This window comes from Mirounga leonina, unplaced genomic scaffold (assembly GCF_011800145.1).
Source record: "Mirounga leonina isolate KUSES-001 unplaced genomic scaffold, KU_Mleo_1.0 Mir_174, whole genome shotgun sequence".
Classification (NCBI taxonomy): Eukaryota; Metazoa; Chordata; class Mammalia; order Carnivora; family Phocidae; genus Mirounga; species Mirounga leonina.
Genome location: NW_023270451.1, coordinates 100,982 through 122,879, shown reverse-complemented (window position 1 = coordinate 122,879; position 21,898 = coordinate 100,982). Strand labels below are relative to the sequence as shown.

Here is a 21,898-nt window from a genome sequence, read left to right as displayed (position 1 = left end):
TAGTGCAGCTCTCATGGGGTTCTTGTGAGATCAGGAAACATGGTGTCCGTGACACACTGGGATAGGTCTGAGCACGCCCGCCAGTCATGCGAAATATTATACTGTCACCACCAAAGTGTCTTACACAAAATGAGTGTGAATCTGCTGATCTTTGAAGGAGAAATAGCCTGGGCACCTCCACTGGTTGTGACTCCCCTGGGGCCGGTGCCCCAAAGAAGGCATCATAAAGACTATCTGAGGGAAAGAATTAGAAAAGTGGAATTGACCATTATTACAACCAATGCTGAATTGGTTGGCTCAGTTGTCATGCTGTCCCTTACATGGGACTCTCAGTTAGATTGCACCAAATGAAAGAACACAGAAGCAAAAGTAGATTTTTGATTTCTTTTATTGTGCCCATTATGAAAAACAGTACAAGCTTCAGGTAGCAAGGATGGTGGCTTCCAGGTATGTAAAATAAAAGGCTTCCAGGTAATCCTCCAAGGGACTGCATGCTTCTGTACTCAGAGGCTTGGGGACTGGGTGGCTGAGGAACTGGTGGACATTAAGGAGAGAGTGGTGCTAAAGCCCCTGTGACCCCCTGGTCTCACCCCTGAGTCATGGCAGCATTTGTTCTTGCTGTAGAGTGAAAGTTTCTGTTTTCCCAGTGGTTTGTAAACATGTTCTTCAGTAATGACACAGTAGAAAAAGACACATGTGAACTGAAATAACCCAATCTCAGAAAGGAGCCACACTAGATCACTAGCAGACACTTTTAGGGACAATAGCCAGTGGGAAGAAGTGGAACTTTGGTGCCACCATGTGTTAGGAACTCTTCCCATTGCCATAGGGTGCTGGTCTCCCGAGCAGACAGATGGCGATGATGGTGGAGTAGACCAGGCTCTTCACAAGGAGGAGGAGGTAGGTGTAATAGGCAGAGGTGTTCATGAGTTGCAGCTGCAGAGTGTCTGAAAGAAGCATTTTATTAATTTCATGTGTTGTTTTGAAAGGCTAGGACTTATTATGGGAGAGAGGTGACAGTATACATTTCTGATGACTTAGTTGAAGTGACACTCACACCAGCACAATGGATAGTAAACACCTACATCACCATCACCACCACCACCACCATCACCACCACCACTACCACCACTGAGACAACTCAGAACCCAGTTTGCAGGTCAATTCACTTAGAATTTCCAAGGTATTAAAAAGTAAAGTTGTGTTTATAATGAATGAATCCAATGGGAAAAAAGGCATTGGTGATAAATATCTTTTAGCATTTCTTCAACCCCACTGTGTCTCTAAGTAAGAATAAGAGGCACTATCCATTAAGTACAAACTAAATGTCACTTATTTTGAGAACTTTGTGTGCAAAGCTTAAATCTTATTTAATTTTCCAATAACCTATGAGATTATAATTTTCATTCCCATTTTACAAATAAACTGGGCAGAGAGAGAAGCCATTTGCCTGATTTCATGCAACTAGTAAATACTAGAATCCAGATTTCAATCCCTGCAACACAGCATTTAAGAAGACTTTCGCAGCTGGTCTGTAATTCTGCATCTCCACGTGCAATAAATATCAACAACTTCAAAATGATTAAGCAAAACTATAAAGTGGGATGAAGATGATAATGAAGAAGATGATGATGATTAGAGTCAAGAAGTCCCTTGATATTGAACATGGAGGGTGGATCAGCAGGGCTAGAGCCAATGCTCTTCATCATTACCTTTGTTCAAATGGGGAGAAAGAGCCAGGAGCTAGTACTTATGATGTAGCAGCTAAATGAGATGCCTATGCATTCTACATTCTACATATGCCATGTAATATCTTCTATAACTGAATTAGGTGGTATTTGTGTCATTTTTGGTGGGTTCAAAAAAATGTAAATAGTTTACCCATACTCATGCAGCTGATAATTAAAAGAATGGAGTTTAAGTTCAGTCTGTGACAGTTGAAACCCAGGACTCACATCCTCTCCTGTGTGCACCTGTCTTAGGGCCTTGGCTTTGGGATTTCAGGAAGGATAAAAACTAAGGAAGTATATGAACTCTTGATTCAGATGGTCTGGGATGAAGCCATCGATCTCACTGTGTAGCATGGAGACTTAAATAATTTCTGTTCATTGCCTTCATGTGTAAAATGGGAGTAAACTTGGCAGAGACTCTTAAGGGAATTAAACAAAACGCACTTACAGGGCAGCAAAACACCTTCCGTACAAGAAGCTCTCAGTGTCAGTTCATGTTATTAACCACCAGCAAGAACAAAGACTTAAAAATACCTAGAAGCAACTTGATATCATGTTTTCCTCAGTCAGTAGAAACAAAGGTCACAGAAGTGAATGAAGTCCATTGTTGAAAGAATTCAGAGCACATCACTGCACCCCTAATTTATAGTCCTCTCACACCCAAACCTGCATTTACTGTGTGAAGAACACTCCTGAGAAATGATGGATTGACTTTAAATATCACTCAATCTATTTTGCAAGATTCAGCCATTCTGAAGTTTCTCCCTGAAGCCAGGGAAGTTCAACAGTTATGTTGATCAGGTGGAAAAAATGCTATAGCATAATATAAAGGCAAACATAGACAAAAACTTACTGTTTTCATCATTCAGAGAATCTTTTGTGGAGTCAATAACAGTGAGCTCTAAAAGAAATGAGAACATGTATTACTGAATTGTTCATATCCTTCTTTGACATTGTCTGGGTTGTGGATAGATGATAGATAGATGACAGATAAATGATGATAGATAGATGATAGATAGATGGATGATAGGTAGATAGATAGATGATAAATAGATAACAGTTAGTCAACAGAGAGGACAGCCATTACTAATTTGAGCCCCACAATTCCCGAAATGGTTGGTCTGATTCTGTGTAATTCAGTAGATTCAGTGAGTAAGTTCCTAGTGCTGACTTGGAAATTCCCATGTCCACAGGTTAAAGGTTGCAGTTCTGGGTGTTGAAATGGCACTTGGGTAGGTCTGAAGACATGGTTTACTGACTTGTGGTCTTAAACTAAATGAGTACATTTTGAGCCTGTGGTTTTCCTTTTTAACAACCCTGCCTTTTGATCAAACTCTTAGCTTAACTGAGAGATAGGATCAAAATGGAAGGCATTAACACCACTCTCAGCAACTGCTCTGAAGTTCTCACAGTTTCTGTTGTTACTCTAGGTGATATTCACAGGTCTTTACCTTTTTGCTTAACCCTTGTGATGTTCCCAGATTACCACTTTAGTTTTACAATTTTTGAGTTGGTCATTCTCTTCATTCTTTGTGATGTTCCAGTCTTAAAAAGATCATTTGCTTAGAGATTACTGGCTTTGAATTTGCATGCCAAGCTTTTGAGAGAACATAAAACACCAGGCAGATTGCTATGATGCCTATAAACAGGATAATTCCCCATATTTGGAGTGCTATTTGATGCCATGGTCTCAAGACTCAAAGCAATTAAAGTCAAATAAGTAAGAAAGACCCTGCTGAAGAAGTCACTCTGTTAAGCCCAGTGGTTTGCACCCTGATCTGATCTTATTGGGTTTTAACTTCCCCAATAGTGTTCATCTGAGTATAGCACATGGTGCTGCCTACAGCACAGATCCAGCCTTGCTCAGCTGAGTCATAATCAAGGGCTATCTTACTTTCAAGAACTGCTTTGGTCAGAGTCTAAGGATTTTTATGGGGTACCCATTACTTTCGGAGGGATTCTGCAACAATTTTAAGAATGGAGGAGAAAGTCTTGATCATACCTCATTTCCAGCTATCCCTAACCAGGGAAGTAGGGCCAGCCAAAAGAGTGAATCCTGGTGGCTTCTTGGTAGTCCTACTAACTTAGGATATATCTTTAGGGGAGTCAACCAATGAGATGTCTTATTTACCTTGAGAAAAATTAGGACTAGGGTTAGATTTTCTGCTAGCCTGAAATAAAATATTGCTCTAAATTCCAGAGGTTAACCTCCTTGGCAATGACCAGGGAAATATAGGCTATTGCCAGAGTAAAAGAAAAGAGGGAGAAAGGATTTCATATTTAGTTAAAGTATGAAGTCTTGAACCCCTGTTTAGGTGAAAGCAGCCTGTTTGGATGTCAGCTACTTTTCTTACTCTAAATTGATTCAGAAACTCTATGTCTGGGCAAGACCAGGTGTCAGGTGGGGACTTCTGTAGCTGTGGGATGTGTACAAGGTTCAACATTTAGGTTTTATTTTTTTATTTAATTTAATTGTATTATGTTATGTTAGTCACCATACACTACATCATTAGTTTTTGATGTAGTGTTCCATGATTCATTGTTTCTGTATAACTCCCAGTGCTCCATGCAATACATGCCCTCCTTAATACCCATCACTGGGCTAACCCATCCCCCCATCCCCTCCCCTCTAAAACCCTCAGTTTGTTTCTCAGGGTCCATAGTCTCTCATGGTTCATCTCCCCCTCTGATTTCCCCCTCTTTATTTTTCCCTTCCTTCTCCTAATGTCCTCCATGCTATTCCTTATGTTCCACAAATAAGTGAAACCATATGATAATTGACTTTCTCTGTTTGACTTATTTCACTTAGCATAATCTCCTCCAGTTCCACCCATGTTGTTGTAAAAGTTGGGTATTCATCCTTTCTGATGGCTGAGTAATATTCCATTGTATATATGGACCACATCTGCTTTATCCATTCGTCTGTTGAAGGGCATCTCGGCTCTTTCCACAGTTTGGCTATTGCGGACATTGTTGCTAAACATTGGAGTGCATATGGCCCTTCTTTTCACTATATCTGTGTCTTTGGGGTAAATACCCAGGAGTGCAATTGCTGGATCATAGGGTAGCTCTATTTTTAATTTTTTGAGGAACCTCCACACTGTTTAGTTTTACAGCAGGAGCACTTGGTAAGGTCCCTCATCTACTGGGATGTCGAGGGCTGTCTTCCTCTGATGTTGTGTCTAAAGTACCTAATCACCAGGCTGCAACCTGTGACTGAGAGAATCCTTTTAATTGTGAACTAGGAAGGCTTCCATAACCTGGTGATGACAGGCTTGAGCATCAGACATTGGAGACTTACACTAGCTGGTCAGACTAACAGGCGACACAAAGGATGAGCAGAAGGTTGTATACTGAGACAATTCCAGGAAGGTTGCAAGATTTTCCTAAAGGCTCCTATGATTTGCCCAGTGAAGTAGGCGCCCTGGTCATTGGAGATCACAGAAGGTGTGCCCCAAGGGGGAAACCCATTTTTAACAGTGTCCTTACCACAGTGCAGGCATCAGGGAAAGGCAGAAAATATACACACAATGACAAGGGAATATTGACAACCCACACTAAGTGGCAGTGGAATGAAATCCAACTGCAGATGTTCAAAGAGTCCAGAGGGAGGAGGCATGAAGCCTCCGGAGAGTAAACAGTTTTTCCAGGACTATGGATCTGACAGGTTAGACATTGATGGTAAGCTGTTATGTACATTTGGGGTCTCCAATGTGATGGTTACCAAGCCAGTTCCTCAAGACACAAAAGAAGCTTTTATGATTTTGCAACTTTGGGCTCACCTGGGTAGCTCAGTCAGTTAAGCATCTGCCTCAGCTCCGGTCCTGATCCCAGGTTGCTGGGATCCAGTCCTGCATCAGATTCCCAGCTCAGCGGGAAGTCTGCTTTTCCTTCTTCCTCTGCCCCCCAACTCGTTATCTCTCTCTCAAATAAATAAAATAAAATCTTTAAAAATGAAGATTTTGCAATTTTGCTACATATCTTTAATCTGGGACTGTAGTTCTTAGGTGAAAAATAAACAGATATATCAGAAAAAAACAATAAATAATATTTAAAAATTAAAAAAAGAAAAATAAACAGGTATATCAGAGAGTGGTGAGCTAATCTCTTTAGAATTTAAGGATACCATTAGTTAAGAATTTGGGCACTGGGTGTTATACAAAAACAATGGATCATGGATCACCACATCAAAAACTAATGATGTAGTGTACGGTGACTAACATAACATAATAAAATTTTAAAAATTAAAATAATAAAAATAGTATACCATTTTTCTGGCATTCGTTAAAAAAAAAAAAAAAGAATTTGAGCTTCTCAGAGCCAAAAAACACCTAAAAGGGATGTGTCTGGTATTGAGAATTTTGTGTTTTACAGTGTAGCTCCTTGCACAGGAGTTTTCTTGAGGTTGATGGGTACCTAGTGCTGATACAACCCATTTCCTGACCAACTCATACAATCAAGGGAGTGTTCTTGAGGTAGCAAATGCTTCAGGTAGCAAATGCTCTTACAACCTCTAAATGCTTGACTCGTGCCCACCAATTTCTGTGGCTTTTTCCACCTTCCTGTTCCTCTGTTGGCAGTAGCCTTTATCTACACTGAAGACTAAAATTATGTGCACATTAGTTTACGGACAGTAAGAGATGTTACTGAATTTTGACCACAGGAAGACTCTGTGTGCACCACCACCAATTCTCCTGGAAACTTACTGAGGTTTCCACCTGGGGAACTTGGTCTGAAAGGTTAGGGACTTGGCTGTGAGCCAACCCTTCTGCCAGTTCAGTTAGGCTCTGGGCAAATATACCAGCTCAACAGAGCTCCAGACAAACATGCTAGCATAACACTCTGCCAGCCCAAGCTGGCTTGCCCTGCAAAGCAAAGTCAGTTAGGAGTTTGAACACAAAGAGAATGGAGCTTAGAACCAAGAAGAACTCACCCACAGCCCCTGGAACAGGTGAGAAGGATTGTGAACTCAAAGGGCTCACAGTTACCACCTCTGTGTTTTGCTTTGTCTCTGAAGGCCCCTGGGAGTCCACTTCGGATTCCATCGCTGCCACCAAATCTGTTAAAGAACAAAAATTCAACTAAGTAAATGTTAAAGATCTAATGGTGCTATTAATCAGTCAATTAATGAATCACACAGCATCCCATCTAGCAAGTAGAGGGGAGCTCAAAAGGATTACAGGAAAGGAAAAGGTTTTAACAATAGAGAGGAAGCAGAAAAAAAGAAAATTCAAAGAATCCATTGTTTTAGGCAAGGTCACCCTCTGGAGGGGAAGGGAAGGGGTGTTTCATGGTGCTGACCAAGAAATTCCCATGTTGACTGGCTAAAGGTTACTCTTTTGGGGGGTTAAATTGCACTCATGTCAGGGATTAAGTCTTGGTTTAGTGACTTGAGCCTTAAACTAAGTGGGTTTTTTTCAACACTCTAAGAACACAAAGACTTACTTCAGAAATGTAAACTTGTATATAGAAAGCTCTTCACACGTCTTCTTATGTGCTTGTTCCCCACTGCTTAAAAAGCGCTTGTGAACCACAGAGAAAAGTACAAACTTGTTCCTTCTTATGGGCCCTCTGGGGCCTTGGTCTGTGATGTTAACGCCAGGACTTGATTTCTGAGTCTAGTGAGTTATTCGATCACAGCAGGGCCAGGGCACTTTAGCCGTCCACCCACACTATCTAAATATGTCCAGAATCTGCACCAATTGGGTTCCTTTGGGACACCATGCCTGAATTATGCCTGAAATATGAGTGACACTGAGTGATTAGGAAAAGTGTATTCTCTCTACTGTAGTGATCCTCCTTGGGACAGTAGTTCATCCTGCATGCCTACCAGGCCTGGCACACACTAGGACTGAAATAATGTTTGCTGAGTAGCCTTACCAATGGTAAGAAATACATTCATTGTGTAGTTTCAAAGAACCTTTATACACACAAGCCTCACCCAGTCTTTACTTACTATACTTCACTTTTTGCTGATATATAAAATTCAAATCTGAAAAACTCAAGACCATACTAAGACCTCAGTAGCCTAATTACTATTCTGGTTGAGCTATGATTCGGCTCCATCAAATGAACAGCGTTTTTCCCCTATAACTCATTGTTTATGGGTCATACTTTGAGTAGAGCAAGATTGAAGTGAGAAGGATTGTGATGCTCAGAAAAACATTGTTGAAAGATACATAATTGTTCTTATTTCCTGATCAAGTAAAACCATCAAAATTGGACTCTCTGAGAATTTCTTGTATGTGAAGTTGCTAGGTGCTTTCACATATATTGTTTCATTTAATCCATGAAATGACTATAAAAAACATCACTGTAACATTAATATTTTGGATGATGAAACTGAGGTGAGAAAGGCTAAGTGAATTTGTCTTTCTTTTTTTCTCTGTATGTTCCATAGGCCATACTGTTTTTTTAAAAAAGATTTATTATTTATTTCAAGAGATAGAGAGGACAGGGGGAAGGGACAGAGGGAGACAACCTCAAGCAGACTCCATGCTGAGCATGGGGCCTGACACCGGTCTTGATCTCAAGACCCTGAGATCATGACCTGAGCTGAATGAGGAGTCATGCACAACCAAGTGAGCCACCCAGGTGCCCTCAAAGCCCATACTTGTTTAATTCTGTGGGAAAATTGCAGGACATTTATGCTTTCATTAAAGGCAACAACATTAGCAAAAATTTTCTATTTGCTTGTTTTCATTAATACTTGACAGAAAAGGGAAGGTTTTCCCTTTGAAACAAAGGGTTCTAGGAGGTTATATTCATGTTTATATGCACATACCTTTGTTTATTGAAGGAAAAAGAATCTCTTGATTAACCTTTGCTTTATCACTCTCATGGTTGACGATACATTTGTGTTCTTTATCCATTGATGCTTCAGTCACAGTCAGCCAGCTGAATTTCATGTATGTGTCCTTAGTCTTCATAGTGTCTCCCTGCTGGGATTTCAGAATTGTTTTGCCATCCTTTTCTTGCCAATCTATCTTGATAATGTCAGGGAAAAAATCCTCAAGAAGACAAAGGTATGTTCCAGCCTTATGGATTTTTATTTCAGCAACTGAAGGAAGAAAAATTGTGGGCTTGGGGTAGATGTCTTCATGAGGACTTTTATCTGTTGGAGAAAAAGGAATAACAATTAAACCATGATTGGAGGGTGCCTGGGTGACTCAGTCAGTTAAGCGTGTGCCTTCGAATCAGGTCATGATTCCAGGGTCCTGGGATGGAGCCCTGCATCAGTCTCTCTGCTCAGCAGGGAGCCTGCTTCTCCCTCTCTCTCTGCCTGCCTCGCTGCCTACTTGTGCTCTCTCTCTCTGTCAAATAAATAAATAAAATCTTAAAAAAACATAATTAGAGAAACACAGACATTGTGGGGTTTGGAAACACCCAGCACATAATAAAAGGAAAGAAAGTTGCTATAGAATTAGTGCTTACTGTGGCTTTTCATCCACAGAAGATTATGAGGTGCTTATTTTCTTAATTTCCTTGGGAAAAGAGGGTCTAGAGGTTATGTAACTTGCCCAAAGTCACAGCTATTAAGTGAAAAGCCCTGGATCAAATCATGGAATTTTTAAAAACAATACACACTCACTTGTTTGAGTGGGAATCTATCAAGTTGACCTTTTATTTACAAATAGGGATCTCATGCCCATTTCTGATACTGGAATTCTTCTCCTTGATTTCTGATTCTATAGAACATCTCATTCTCACATCTGAACCACTGCATGAATTTGAGTAGGGCAATGTTTAATGCTGCACCTCCAAATTATTTACAATGCCTGAAATTTAGAAATAAAATGGCCATATTGCCAAAACTTCTATTTAAAAAAAATTATTGATTATTTTCAGAAATTTTCATATAGTAACCCAATCAAGTAATGCAGTGATCAGAATTTTGTTTTGCTTCAGGAAATGTTCACTGAAAGTACATTTTATATTGGAATTTCATTTGAAGATACCTTGTCTAAGAAGACACCATATTTGACCCTTATCATCTCTCCCCAAATCTGAATCTGCCCTACAAGCCTGCTGAACTTATAGTACCCCTCAATTTTCTTTCATTTCACCTGCTGAACAAAGTTATATCATCTAATGGTGTCATGTTAACAGTTATAGTCTGGGTTTTTTGCAGACATAATGTCAAATTATATAATGAAACATCATGGTTTTCAAGGGCATGTCACTTGAAGGCTGGAATATTCCTTGGTTATACATTATTATTAATTGATGATTCAAATTATAAATAGAATTCTTTCCAATTTGAGTTCCAACTGAAACACAAATTGTTTACTAATTTTCTCTTTCCAGTTGTTTGGAGTTAGAATAATAATTTCATGGGCCATTTCCTAAGAAAAAAATGAATAGGTTTCTCCTTTGAGAAGAAAGGAAAAAAAATTCTTCAGAATTTTTGCTTGTGCACCAAAGCTCCTGATTTTTATACTCAATGAGTAAGCAAGCAATGATGACTTTTTAATTTAAGGTATAAATAAATATTAGGTCATAATGCACTTGTTTTAAGTTTGTACATCTTCTTTATAGTGCAAATAGTATTTTACTGATTATAAGAGTAAGACACAGTATGGGGTGCCTGGGTGGCTCAGATGGTTAAGCGTCTGCCTTCAGCTCAGGTCATGATCCCGGGGTCCTGGGATCGAGCCCTGCTTTCGGCTCCCTGCTCAAGTGGGGAGCCTGCTTCTCCCTCTCCCTCTGCCATTCTCTCCACTTGTGCTCTCTGGCTCTCTCTCTCTGTCAAATAAATAAATAAAGTCTTTTAAAAAAAAAGAGTAAGACAGTATATTTCCTCAACCATATATTTTGTCTTTAATTTAAAAAACATGTTATATAAAGCAAGATTTATTTTTCAGAGTACACGGTATTTACAGAATTTTTGCCTCTAGTCAATAAAGAATCTAGTTTTCATCTTAAAAAGTTCGGTTTTTCATAGGAATACTTCTGATTCATCATAGTAAGGAACTTGAAAATCAAATCATGAGTTGGAAAAATCGGGATGGCAAGAGATTATGCTTACCTCCTGTCACTTTTACTTAGCTAGAGCCCTGAAGTTTCATTCTTTTCAGAATAGAAGGTATCTTGAACTTCCATAACTTTCTCAATGTGATAGTTAACTGAGCATTAAATAGTATTATTGATTATATATGATCGGTGCCTATATTTTATGGAATTATATTACATGCTTTTTTTTTTTACCATTTTTTTAAAAGATTTTATTTATTTGACAGAGAGAGACACAGCAAGAGAGGGAACACAAGCAGGGGGAGTGGGAGAGGGAGAAGCAGGCTTCCCGCTGAGCAGGGAGCCCAATGTGGGACTCAATCCCAGGACCCTGAGATCATGACCTGAGCCGAAGGCAGATGCTTAATGACTGAGCCACCCAGGCACCCTACTATTCCTTTTTTTTTTTAGGATTTTATTTATTTATTTTAGAGAGAGAGTGGTAGGGGAGTGGCAGAACAAGAAGGAGAGTAAGAATCCTGAGCAGGCTCCACGCTCAGCCTGGAGCCCAACATGGAGTTCAAGGCTCAATCCCACTACTCTGAGATCATGACCAGATGCTTAATCGGAGAGCCACCCAGGTGCTCCACAACATTCTTTTTAAAACTTATTAAGAGTGTTTTTTTATGGCCACAATCATTTCATTAATTTATAAAACAGAAACCGTTTTACAAAATAAATAAATTTTCCCAATACATTTATAATATTCATAATCAAAAAAATTTTCAGGTAAATTGCCTGAGTTGTATATATTTGATGACTATGAAGCAGTATGAATTCTATATAAATTAACAAAATGCAATGACATTTTCAATTAAGTATGGTATTTCAGATCTGCATATTAATATTGATTCAAAATTCCTCTTTTATTTTTCTCATTTTTATTAAAAAATACTTAAAACTATTTCTTATGTAAATATGAATTTCAAATTTATGACATTTCTAAATATATTTAAAAGTACTGGGGCACCTGGGTGGCTCAGTCGTTAAGCGTCTGCCTTCAGCTCAGGTCATGATCCCAGAGTCCTGGGATCAAGCCCCGCATCGGGCTCCCTGCTCCGCAGGAAGCCTGCTTCTCCCTCTCTCACTCCCCCTGCTTGTGTTCCCTCTCTCACTGTGTCTCTGTCTATCAAATAAATAAAATCTTAAAAAAAAACCATTATAAATAAATAAATAATAAAAATTAAAAAAACCATTATAAAAGTACTAACTGTATCCCTAACTATATTCCAAAGCATTTTCTAAATAAAATTTAAAATTTTAATTGTTTTTCTACTAAATACCAGTGTGAAGCCCAACTTGTTACTGTTAGACATGATATCAATTAAGATAAAGGATTAAGATTTAAGTACATACGAAACTTAAAAATACCAAAAAAAAAAAAAAATTTGTGCCAAATGAGAGAAAAGTCCATTAAACAAATACCTCTAAATTCAAGGGTTTTGTATATCAGTGGACAGTAAGGTAACTTTCCACTAGAGTGGTTAGAAGTAGAGCTGAATCCTCTGGAGAATTTCTGCTCTGTCAATACAGTTGGCTACAAACCACTCTCCATACTGGATACAATTCTCCCTTTAGGTTAAAAATGGGGCAACACCGTTTTACCATCAGAAAAGGCAATGTGTCAACTCACACAACTTATCTATCATGATCAAGTTTGTTCTTGGGCCAAACACTTTCAAGACAATTACACATGTTGTGCATGAGCACTTCATGCAAGTCCACACAGACACAAGGGCAGATCCTATTACAGTGTTTGCACAATGTTGGCTATGCTGACCTTTACTGGAAGGATTGGTATCAAATCTCTCCTAAGATTTCCACATCTAAACATGCTATGAAAATGAGAGATTATAATTATAATTATCATTACCATTATTATTAGCAATTTGTTTGTGATGACTTTGCACTCCAACATCACATTTTAATCTCATGAGACCAAACCTTCTCTTACTAATAAGAATGCAGTATTTGGGGATAACAATTGGACCTATGTCAATCGAGCATCACAATTCATTCCTTCGTTTGCACCTCTCTTTGCTCTACTATGTCTGGAATTCTCTGAACCATGATCACTGAAAATGTGTCTTTCACACAACAATTGTTAGGGAATCACTTGTCTTATCTTATCCAATGCCTTTCCAGTATTAAGAAAATCAAATGGAAGCTAGTAAAGCCCAGTAATAGGGGGTCACTTCATGGAACTGATTCACTTGTACTGTCCAAAGCAAATGGCATTTTCCCCACCAACAGCACAATCTATGAGCATTCCAAGCTCTCCTCAGAAATTTCTATCTCACACTGACTTTGTTCCAGCTCATGTCCAAAGTTTGGCTTCAGACTTCTACAGTGGGCCTTCATGGTGGAATGATTAAATCAATGGCCGGTTGCCTTGACATCCAAGCCTCCTATTGTCATGTTAGATCACTAGACACTCACCTGCCTGACCAAGTCTGCTGAAGGTCATCATCTGTGAATGACATTAAATGTCATGGTGCCCATAGTAATAATGCAGTGGTAACATGAAACAGGTTTGTTAAAGACCATTTCTTCCATTTTCTAAAATGGATGTGGAAGGCACTGCTCACTCTTTCATTTCACATTGCTCCTAAAGGATTCATGCATTGAAGTCTTTTTCTCATTTTAAGGTGGGAAAAACATATTTGAAAATTAGGTGTGCTTCATTTTCTCAGTTAATAAAAAGTATGTACTCCGTTACATTTTCCCCTTACCTTTGAATATAAAATTTTACCCTATGCTTCGTGCTAGATAATCACAGGCCTTTTTTCTTCTGTTTTCATTTCCTTAGTGTTTTTGGTCTTCTATTTTTGTTTCATTGCCTAACTGTCCTTGCATATTTTATTTTAGGTCTCCTCAAATAGATTTTGGAAATAGGCAGTATAAATAAATGAGAAATAGTTTCTGCATTAGAGCTTGTTTCTTTTTCTGCCCCAGAACTTGATAGTTTAGTAAGGTCTACCTCAAAGTTGACATGAAAAATGGGAGAAGATATTTGCAAATCCCACTCTGTGATATAAATGCAAAACATTCAGAATTCAAACACACTGAATTCAGAATTCAGAATTCAAACACACTGAAATGCCAGAACATAAGATGAAGCTTTTGTTCCCAAAATTATGCCTCATAAAACAGAGTTTCCCCTGTGTTTCAGTTTGGGCAATCTCTCATTTTAAAGGATGCTCTTCTAATACTCTACTTTGATTGAACAATGCACTTGGACAAGATATCAACCTGAAATAAACTCAACTAAAGCCAGTTTAGAGGTAGCACCAGTAAAAAAAAAAAAATAATAAAGAAGTTTAATATGGATTTGGTAAATATTACCTGGGACTAAAGTCTCTATACTTTATGCTTACATTGTACATATACAGAATGACAGAATAAATGAAAAAAAATGCTTTTATTTTGTAAGTGGATAAATGTCTGTTCCAATAAAATATCCAAAGACATCATCATAAAAGTATCCCCAGACACTCAGACCCTAAGATGACTCAGAAATTTGCTCTAAAGTATACATTTTAGATGCATGTGAAGAATCTGAACAAAATTTTTAATAAAATATGAGGTTAAAAAAACAGTATTTCTCAAGTGATATTTGTAATAATATAATTTTTAATTTGTAGGTATAATCCAATTAAGATATAAACTATTAAAAGTGAATATTTGAGGGCACCTGGGTGGCTCAGTCTGTTAAGCATCTGACTTTGGCTCAGGTCATGATCCCAGCATCCTGGATGGAGCCCACCACATTGGGCTCACTGCTCATCTGGGAGTCTGTTTCTCCTTCTCTGTCTGCCTCTCCCCCCAGCTCCTGTGCTCTCTCGCTCTCTCTCTTGCATGCATGTCCCCTCTCTCTCAAATAAATAAAAAATAAAATGTTTTATTAAAAAAGTGAATACTTGACTTTTTATGTATATTAGTATAATTTTATATATTTAATTGTAAAACATCTCCCTTGTTTATATCCAGATGTTTCCACTGAAAAGGGAGAGGTCAACTTATGTTGAGGTTAACAATATATGAGGTAATGCTTACTACATTCTACTCATTTTTAGAAACATGTAACAATGAGTCTTAGAAATTGAAAGTATTCTGCAAATACTGACCAATTATTCTTAAGTGACCTGTAGACTAGATCATAATTAATACAATTTTCTGTACTCCTGATTTAAAAAGAACCCCACTGAGTGATAATTGGAATTTGTAGAACTGACTTTTTTAATGAATTACTACATCCCAACCTATGCAGTAGATATTACCATATTTAATTTCATTTAGTTCTACAACATCCACGTGAGATGGCTGTTACCTTGACAGAATGATGGATGGAAATATAGCAAATGTTAACAGAATAAGTGTCACTATAAATTTTTAATACTTTATTTTTTCTCTTTTCCAATTTTTCCCTAATGGGCATGTATTATTTCTATACTGTTAAGAGAGCAATAACCAGTGAATCAAAATTTATTGGCTGAAGGATGATTACACAGAAAGTAAAACATCCAGAATGTGGACACATTTTTCTCTGCACCACACTCTCCTATAAAAAAAATTTCAGGACCTCATGAATTACATCTGTGTCACCATTATTTAATTAGATTGCTAGAATTTATATTGCAGTCAGTGGGGGGAAATGCAACTAGAAAGTTACTTTTCAATTTATGAATTCATGCATGCCTATGATCACAACCAGAAAGACACCAAAATATATCACTCCTTCCACTTTTCCAATGTTTCCCCAGCCTTGTGAAGATTCTCTGAAAACATTTGACTAGATTCTATAGGGTAGAAACATCCCTGTGAGATGTTCTCCCTCATCCGGGCCAAATTTCATCCCTAAGGCTAATGAAGAATGAACAAATTTACTAGTCTGAATTTGGAAAAAACAAACCCAGCTTATGACATTCCTGGATACATTTATGCAGTTAAATATGTCGATACCTAATACGAATTGCCTTCAGACAAAATGGCAAGTTTATCAATTTTTTGTTCATTCTTTTCCTGTGGTTATTTTTTGTAATCTAATAAATAAGATACACAAATTTCTTTACAAATGTTTCAACACAGAAATCCCTAAGGGATTAACAGCTCCACCCTGTAGGGACCCCCAGTTGCTCTAGCTAGTTAGCTCCTTGTTAATCTCCTCCATTCTAGCTCAGGCAGCAGCTACCTCCTAGGACTAGGAGAGAGTCAACTACCTCTCCAAGTAACCCACTGTTATTTATGACCAAACTGGGACCAAATCCTAGAATTCTGAGCCAGTACCAGCACCTAGCCTGCCCTCCTGGATCACCTACTTCATCTCCCTACCTTAAGGGAAGAATTAAAACGTATTTTACCTGTAATCCTGAGCAATGTGCCAGGACCAAACACTTTGTTGCTCCACCAGTTATTCCATGTACACTGTCTGAAAAGCTTTTACAGAAATCTCCCTGTGTGCCTCTTCTAAAATTGTGTCCATATTTTTCCAATATTTATATAAATATATATAAATAGACACTGCTAACATTAAACAAAGATAAATCTCAAGTAAAATCACATTAGATATGAATGTAGTCAAGAATGGATGAACTGACCCCTCTCTGCCTGGACAGCTTGGGTCTGTCTTTCCCATCTCACATGCATTGGAGAGTCTAATTTTACCTTTTCTCACCATGTTCCTGAAACTTCTAAATCTTTTTTCTTAAAAGGTTTTCATGTGTCATATCAGTTCTTTTCCTAGAGTGTAATTTACAGTTACTACTTCTGTGACTTTAACAGAGGAACAAAAATAGACATAATATATTTTAATATTTAAGATATGAATGTTCAATATTTTATAGGTATTTTTTTATTTCTACACATTGAAGGGTAGACATCTGGTTTGATTTTAACATAAGTTTTTTCCAGATTTCAGTCCTCACTGATACTAGAACAGATGAGTTGTTACAGAGTGTGAAATATTAATGATGATCTTTTAACCCATTTATTCCTGAAAGACTGTTCCTTTGAACTTGAAATTACCCTATCAAGTTCCAGGATATGGACTTACAATTCTGAGCCGCCCATCAGAGGATCCTGCTTGGTTTGCTCTCCCTGCAGCTGTCCCAGCCGGAGTGCAAAGGCAGCTCTGAGTTCTGCAACTGAGTCCTGCATGTAGTACAACTGCTCCCATTCTTCTGCCAGCTTTCATATTTCCAGCAAATTTGATGCCAATACAGAAAGACTGAATTGAATGGTAACAAAAGGACTTGCAGTTTATAGAAATACCCTAAGAATCACATTGTGAGAATTTAATAAATGAATATTCAACATAACTTACTTGAAGTCTTGGGGGGAAGAGAGGCAATTTTAATGCCATGATTAGAAGCAGAAGTGTTTTCTGCATGAGGAGTCATACAAATTATGAGCTATTACTATTAAACATTCAACTACATAGTCTATTTAAAATGTCAGACTACAAAAGACTGTATATTCAGAATAAAAGTATGGCTTAATGTTTCTAATAGCATATAATGGTATAGACCATGCATTATGGAACAAACAAGGAACTATTTGGTCCCAAACTTTGGCATAGTAACTAGCCATGTGAATGTAAGCAAATAACTGAACTCTCTAAGTCTCAGTTTCCCCATCAGTGAAATTGGAATAAGAAAATTTCCTGTGTAGTGCTCTTAAGGATTGAGATAAGGCACAGAAACTAGGCAGTATGGTATCTGACTCTCAATAAATATTAGCTAATAGTATTATTGTCTTTAATCAGATGGTTTGGGGGCCCTTTATCAAATTTTCCACTAAACAAATATATGCAAAAGAGCTCATGAATCCGACATTCTATGTGTCTGGCAACTGCAGGCCAAAATACATGGGGCTCAATCAAGCCACAATCTAGAATACTTATCCACTAGGCTACAAGCTTTTTGAGTGTTGGGACTGTGTCTTGTGTACCCTTTTACCTCTAGCTTCCATCATAGAAACTGTCTTCAATAAATGAAAAAACAAGGATGTAAAACCATGCTGACAGCTTCTTTTCATGGATTCTGGAACTGAAATAGTTTACTGAGCTCACAAATTCCATTAAACTGGACCATCTCTAGGCAGTATCACAAGAGCCGCAATAGCTTGGTTTTTTACTAAATTGAGCCTACCCACCAAGAAAGTAGAGTAATAATAATATGTTTATTTATTGATGTTCTATAGTCATCCACTGTAAGAGTTAAATTTTTTGCACTGCTCTTAAAGATGAAATCAAAAGCAATCCTACAGTTTTTATGGGTTATTACAGCAAGGAACACTATTCATTAAGAAAGGAGCACTATTAATACTACAGGTACTTCATCAAAGTGTTTCTCACTTAAAAGGCCACCTACATGAATATCATCTTGAACCAATAACTTACACAAATATATCACAGACAAGGTCACAGAAATATTTTAATTTCAGGCCTGCATCTATGCTTTTATGTACATATTTTCTAAAAGTAGAATTTCAATCTGCTTGCAAGCAGGGAAGTAAATAAACCTTTACAAAGTAGTTTTGTTTCATATATAGTGACCAGTAGCTGCAAAATTGCTGTCGAAATGCTAAGTTGATTCTACATTGTTTTTCTAAAAAGCATCTCTCAGTTTTTTATTCACAGGATATAAAAAGAACAAAGTTACTTACCAGGAGGAGTTACTATGAACTTAGTGCCTTCTACAAATATCTTGATCCAGCCTGGTTAGAGGTTATCACACTGGCTAGAGCTTCTACAAAAATGTAAGCCTTCTCCTGAGGTTCATGTCAGGGCCAGCAGGTAGAAACCTTGTACTGGCAATTTGATCTTTTGAGGTCATTAAAAGTCCTTGAATTTAGGCTTCATGGCATCTGATATTTTATGTTCCTCAGATTAATTGATCCAAATGTCTGTTTTGATGGAGGCAGCAATCATGGAAAACTGCGGATAGAAAATGGATATGATGAGAGCAAATAAAAAGAAAAAGAAAGAGAGAGAGAGGAAAGAAGGAGGGAGTGAAGGAAGGATGGAAGGAAGACAGGAAGGAAGGAGGGAAGGAAGGAAGAAAGAAAGGGTGGAAGGAGGGAAGGAAGGAAGGAATAGAGAGGCAAGGGATAGAGAGGGAAGGGAGGGAGGGAGAGAGAGAGAAAGAAAGGGAGAAAGAAAGAAAGTGAAAGAAAAAACAAAAGAAAGAAAAAGAAGATCGGGACTAACTGGTCATCCAATGACTTTTCTAAATTACCAGAAACAGTGTTCAGAGAATTAAGAGATTTTGATTTCCAGGTGCTCAAGTATGTGAAACTGCTCAGAGATGCATCAAAGGAAACCTCTTCTGTTCTCACAAACATCAGGCCTACTGTGTCAGCAGTTTAGGATTGTATTTCTGAAGACGATACGCTTCACTAACTGAAAAAGCGAGCATGCCAATAGAAATATACTTGAGAAATGTGAACAACGGTCTCCACTTTTTAGTAAGCCACTTTTGCCATTTGACAACACAAATTTTTTTCAGGGAAAACAAAATGAAAAAATACTTTCTGAGATGACTATATTTTCCTAGAATAAAAGGAGAAATTTGTAGAATTCTATCTCCCACAGAAAAATAGATTCCTTATTAAAACTCAACTTGGGAATGCTCGCAAATACCAGGGGTTTTCTGTATTTTTAAAAATACTTCCCAGCACCATATTTATTCTTTTTTGTAACTGCTGTCTTTACAACCAGAAAACATCTGCATTTCTACTTTACAGCTGTCTCTTTTTAAATAAATTGTACAAAAGGACTTTGCCATCACAAAAAAATAAATAAATAAAAAATAAAACTCAACTTGGAAAACAAACCCAGTTCTCTGATATGTTGAAAGAAGAAGCCTCTTGGAAGCTATTCTGTGATCTTCGGAAAAGCAGCTGTAGCCCTGCCTCTGTGGTTAACTAGCTTTGGACAAGGCATTTGCCATCCCTGGACCCCCACATCCCATTTGTTGTGTGGGCATTGATTGGGCTACGTATGTCCAAAGGGCCCTTCCTGTTCCAACAGCTTATGAACCTGTGATTAAGAGTAGGAAAGGGGGAGGGAGGAGCAAGATGGCAGAGGAGTAGGAGACCTAAATTTCGTCTGGTCCCAGGAATTCAGCTAGAGTGCTATCAAACACTTCTGAACACCTATGAACACAACAGGAGATCGAAGAAAAGAATAGCAACAACTCTCTGAACAGAAAAGCGACCACTTTCTGGAAGGTAGGACGTGCGGAGAAGTGAATCCGAGGCGAAATTCAGAAGATAGATGGTGGGGGAGGGGGCCTCCGATGGCCGCTTCTGACAAGTGATAGAGCCGGTGGAGCACAAAATCAGAAATTTTAGAAGTCGGCTCCGCTGAGGGACGTCGCTCCAGTGGCTAATGGGGGGTGGAACACTCGTGGAACAGTGTGGTCTCAGGACCCTCGGGGTCACAGAAAGACGGGGGGTGCCTGAGTGCGGCAGAGCTCCCAGGTATCCAAGTGGGGAAGCCAGCTGCAGAGACAGAGCCGAGGCGGGGGCTCTCAGCTCGGGGTTGCCACAAACCGTGATCCACGGCACAGTCGGGCCACTGCTGCTCCAGCAGGGACCCAACAAGTGGCAGATCCGGGGAGACTCCCCTTCCTCCCCCAGGAGGAGCAGCACGGGAGTGCACCGCAGGGATCTGCTGGGTTTGGAGACAACACACGGGGTCTGGTTCCAGAGATAGAAATGCACGGTCACAGGCCGGGTGAGCACGGAGTGTGGCCAGAGACAGGAGAGACAGGAGAGACTGACTGCTTTTCTCTGGGGGCTCACTGAGGAGCGGGGCCTGAATTCTGGGCTCCTACGGGGCGGAGATTGGAAGGCCGCCATTTTCACTCTCTGCCTCCAAAGCTGCATGGAAAGCTTGCAGGGAACAAAAGCTGCCGAGAGCAAACCCAAGCAGATTACTTAGCCTGAACCGGCCAGGGTGGGGCAATTCCACCTCCGGCAAAGACATTTGGGAACCATGGCAACAGGCCCCTCCCCCAGAAATCAGCAAGAACCGCCAGCCAAGACCAAGTTTACGCATCAATGAGAACGGCAGAACTCCAACGCTAGGGGAATACTACACATAGAATTCATGGCTTTTTTCCCATGATTCTTTAGTCTTTCAAAGTTAATTTTTTTTAACGTTCTTTTTCTTTTGAAATTTTCTTTTTCCCTTTTCAACCAACATCTTATCAATCCCTTTTTTAAAAAATCTTTTTTATTTTTCATTTTTAGAATATTCTAACACTTCATAGTAGTTACCCTTATTTTTGGTATATATATATATGAGTTGTTCTCTCTTTAAAATTTTGGAATACAGTTTCTTCTAACAGACCAAAATATACCCTAAATCTCTAGTGTATGGCTTTCTTCTAGTCTCCTGCCTGATCACATTCTCTCCTTTTTTTTAAATCCTCTTCTTTGTTTTTTCAACCAAATTTTTATCTTATCAATTCCTTTTATAAAATCTTGTATAATTTTCATGTTTACAGTCATATTCCATCCCTTCATCGTATTAACCCATATTTTTGTACATATATAAGATTTTATTTCTTTAAAAATTTGGGAGGCACTTTCTTCTAACAGACCGAAATATGCCCAAAATCTAGTGTGTGGCACTGATCTATGCACCAGCCTGATCATATTTGATCATATTTTGTTTTTTAGTTTTTCTTTTTGTTTTTGTTTGTTTGTTTTTATCTTTATCTTTTCTTTTCTTTTTTCTTTTTTCTATCTTTCCCTTTCTTTTCCCCCAGTTTCAGAACTCTTCTGATTCTTTAGTGTATATTTTTTGGGGATGTTGTTACCCTGTTAGCATTTTGTTCTCTCATTCATCTATTCTCCTCTGGGCAAAATGACAAGATGGAAAAAATCACCTCAAAAAAAAAGAACAAGAGGCAGTACCAACTCCAGGGACCTAATCAATGTGGACATTAGTAAGATGTTGGAACTAGAGTTCAGAATGATGATTTTAAAGATACTAACTGGGCTTAAAAAAAACATGGAAGATATTAGAGAAACCCTTTCTGGAAAAATAAAAGAACTAAAATCTAACCAAGTTGAAATCAAAAAGGGTATTAATGAGGTGCAATAAAAAATGGAGGCTCTAACTGCTATGATAAATGAGGCAGAAG

General features: G+C 38.4%; 1 gene segment (V, D, J or C); it reads right to left on the bottom strand.

Annotated features, from left to right (window-relative positions):
- Window positions 1-407: 407 nt before the first annotated feature.
- Window positions 408-21,898, bottom strand: part of LOC118020599 — a 68,536-nt gene continuing 47,045 nt past the window's right edge. The window contains 5 exon segments of the C gene segment in view: window positions 408-947; window positions 2,584-2,631; window positions 6,664-6,789; window positions 8,515-8,844; window positions 16,103-16,135. Of these exon segments, the coding sequence occupies window positions 805-947; window positions 2,584-2,631; window positions 6,664-6,789; window positions 8,515-8,844; window positions 16,103-16,135 (680 nt within the window).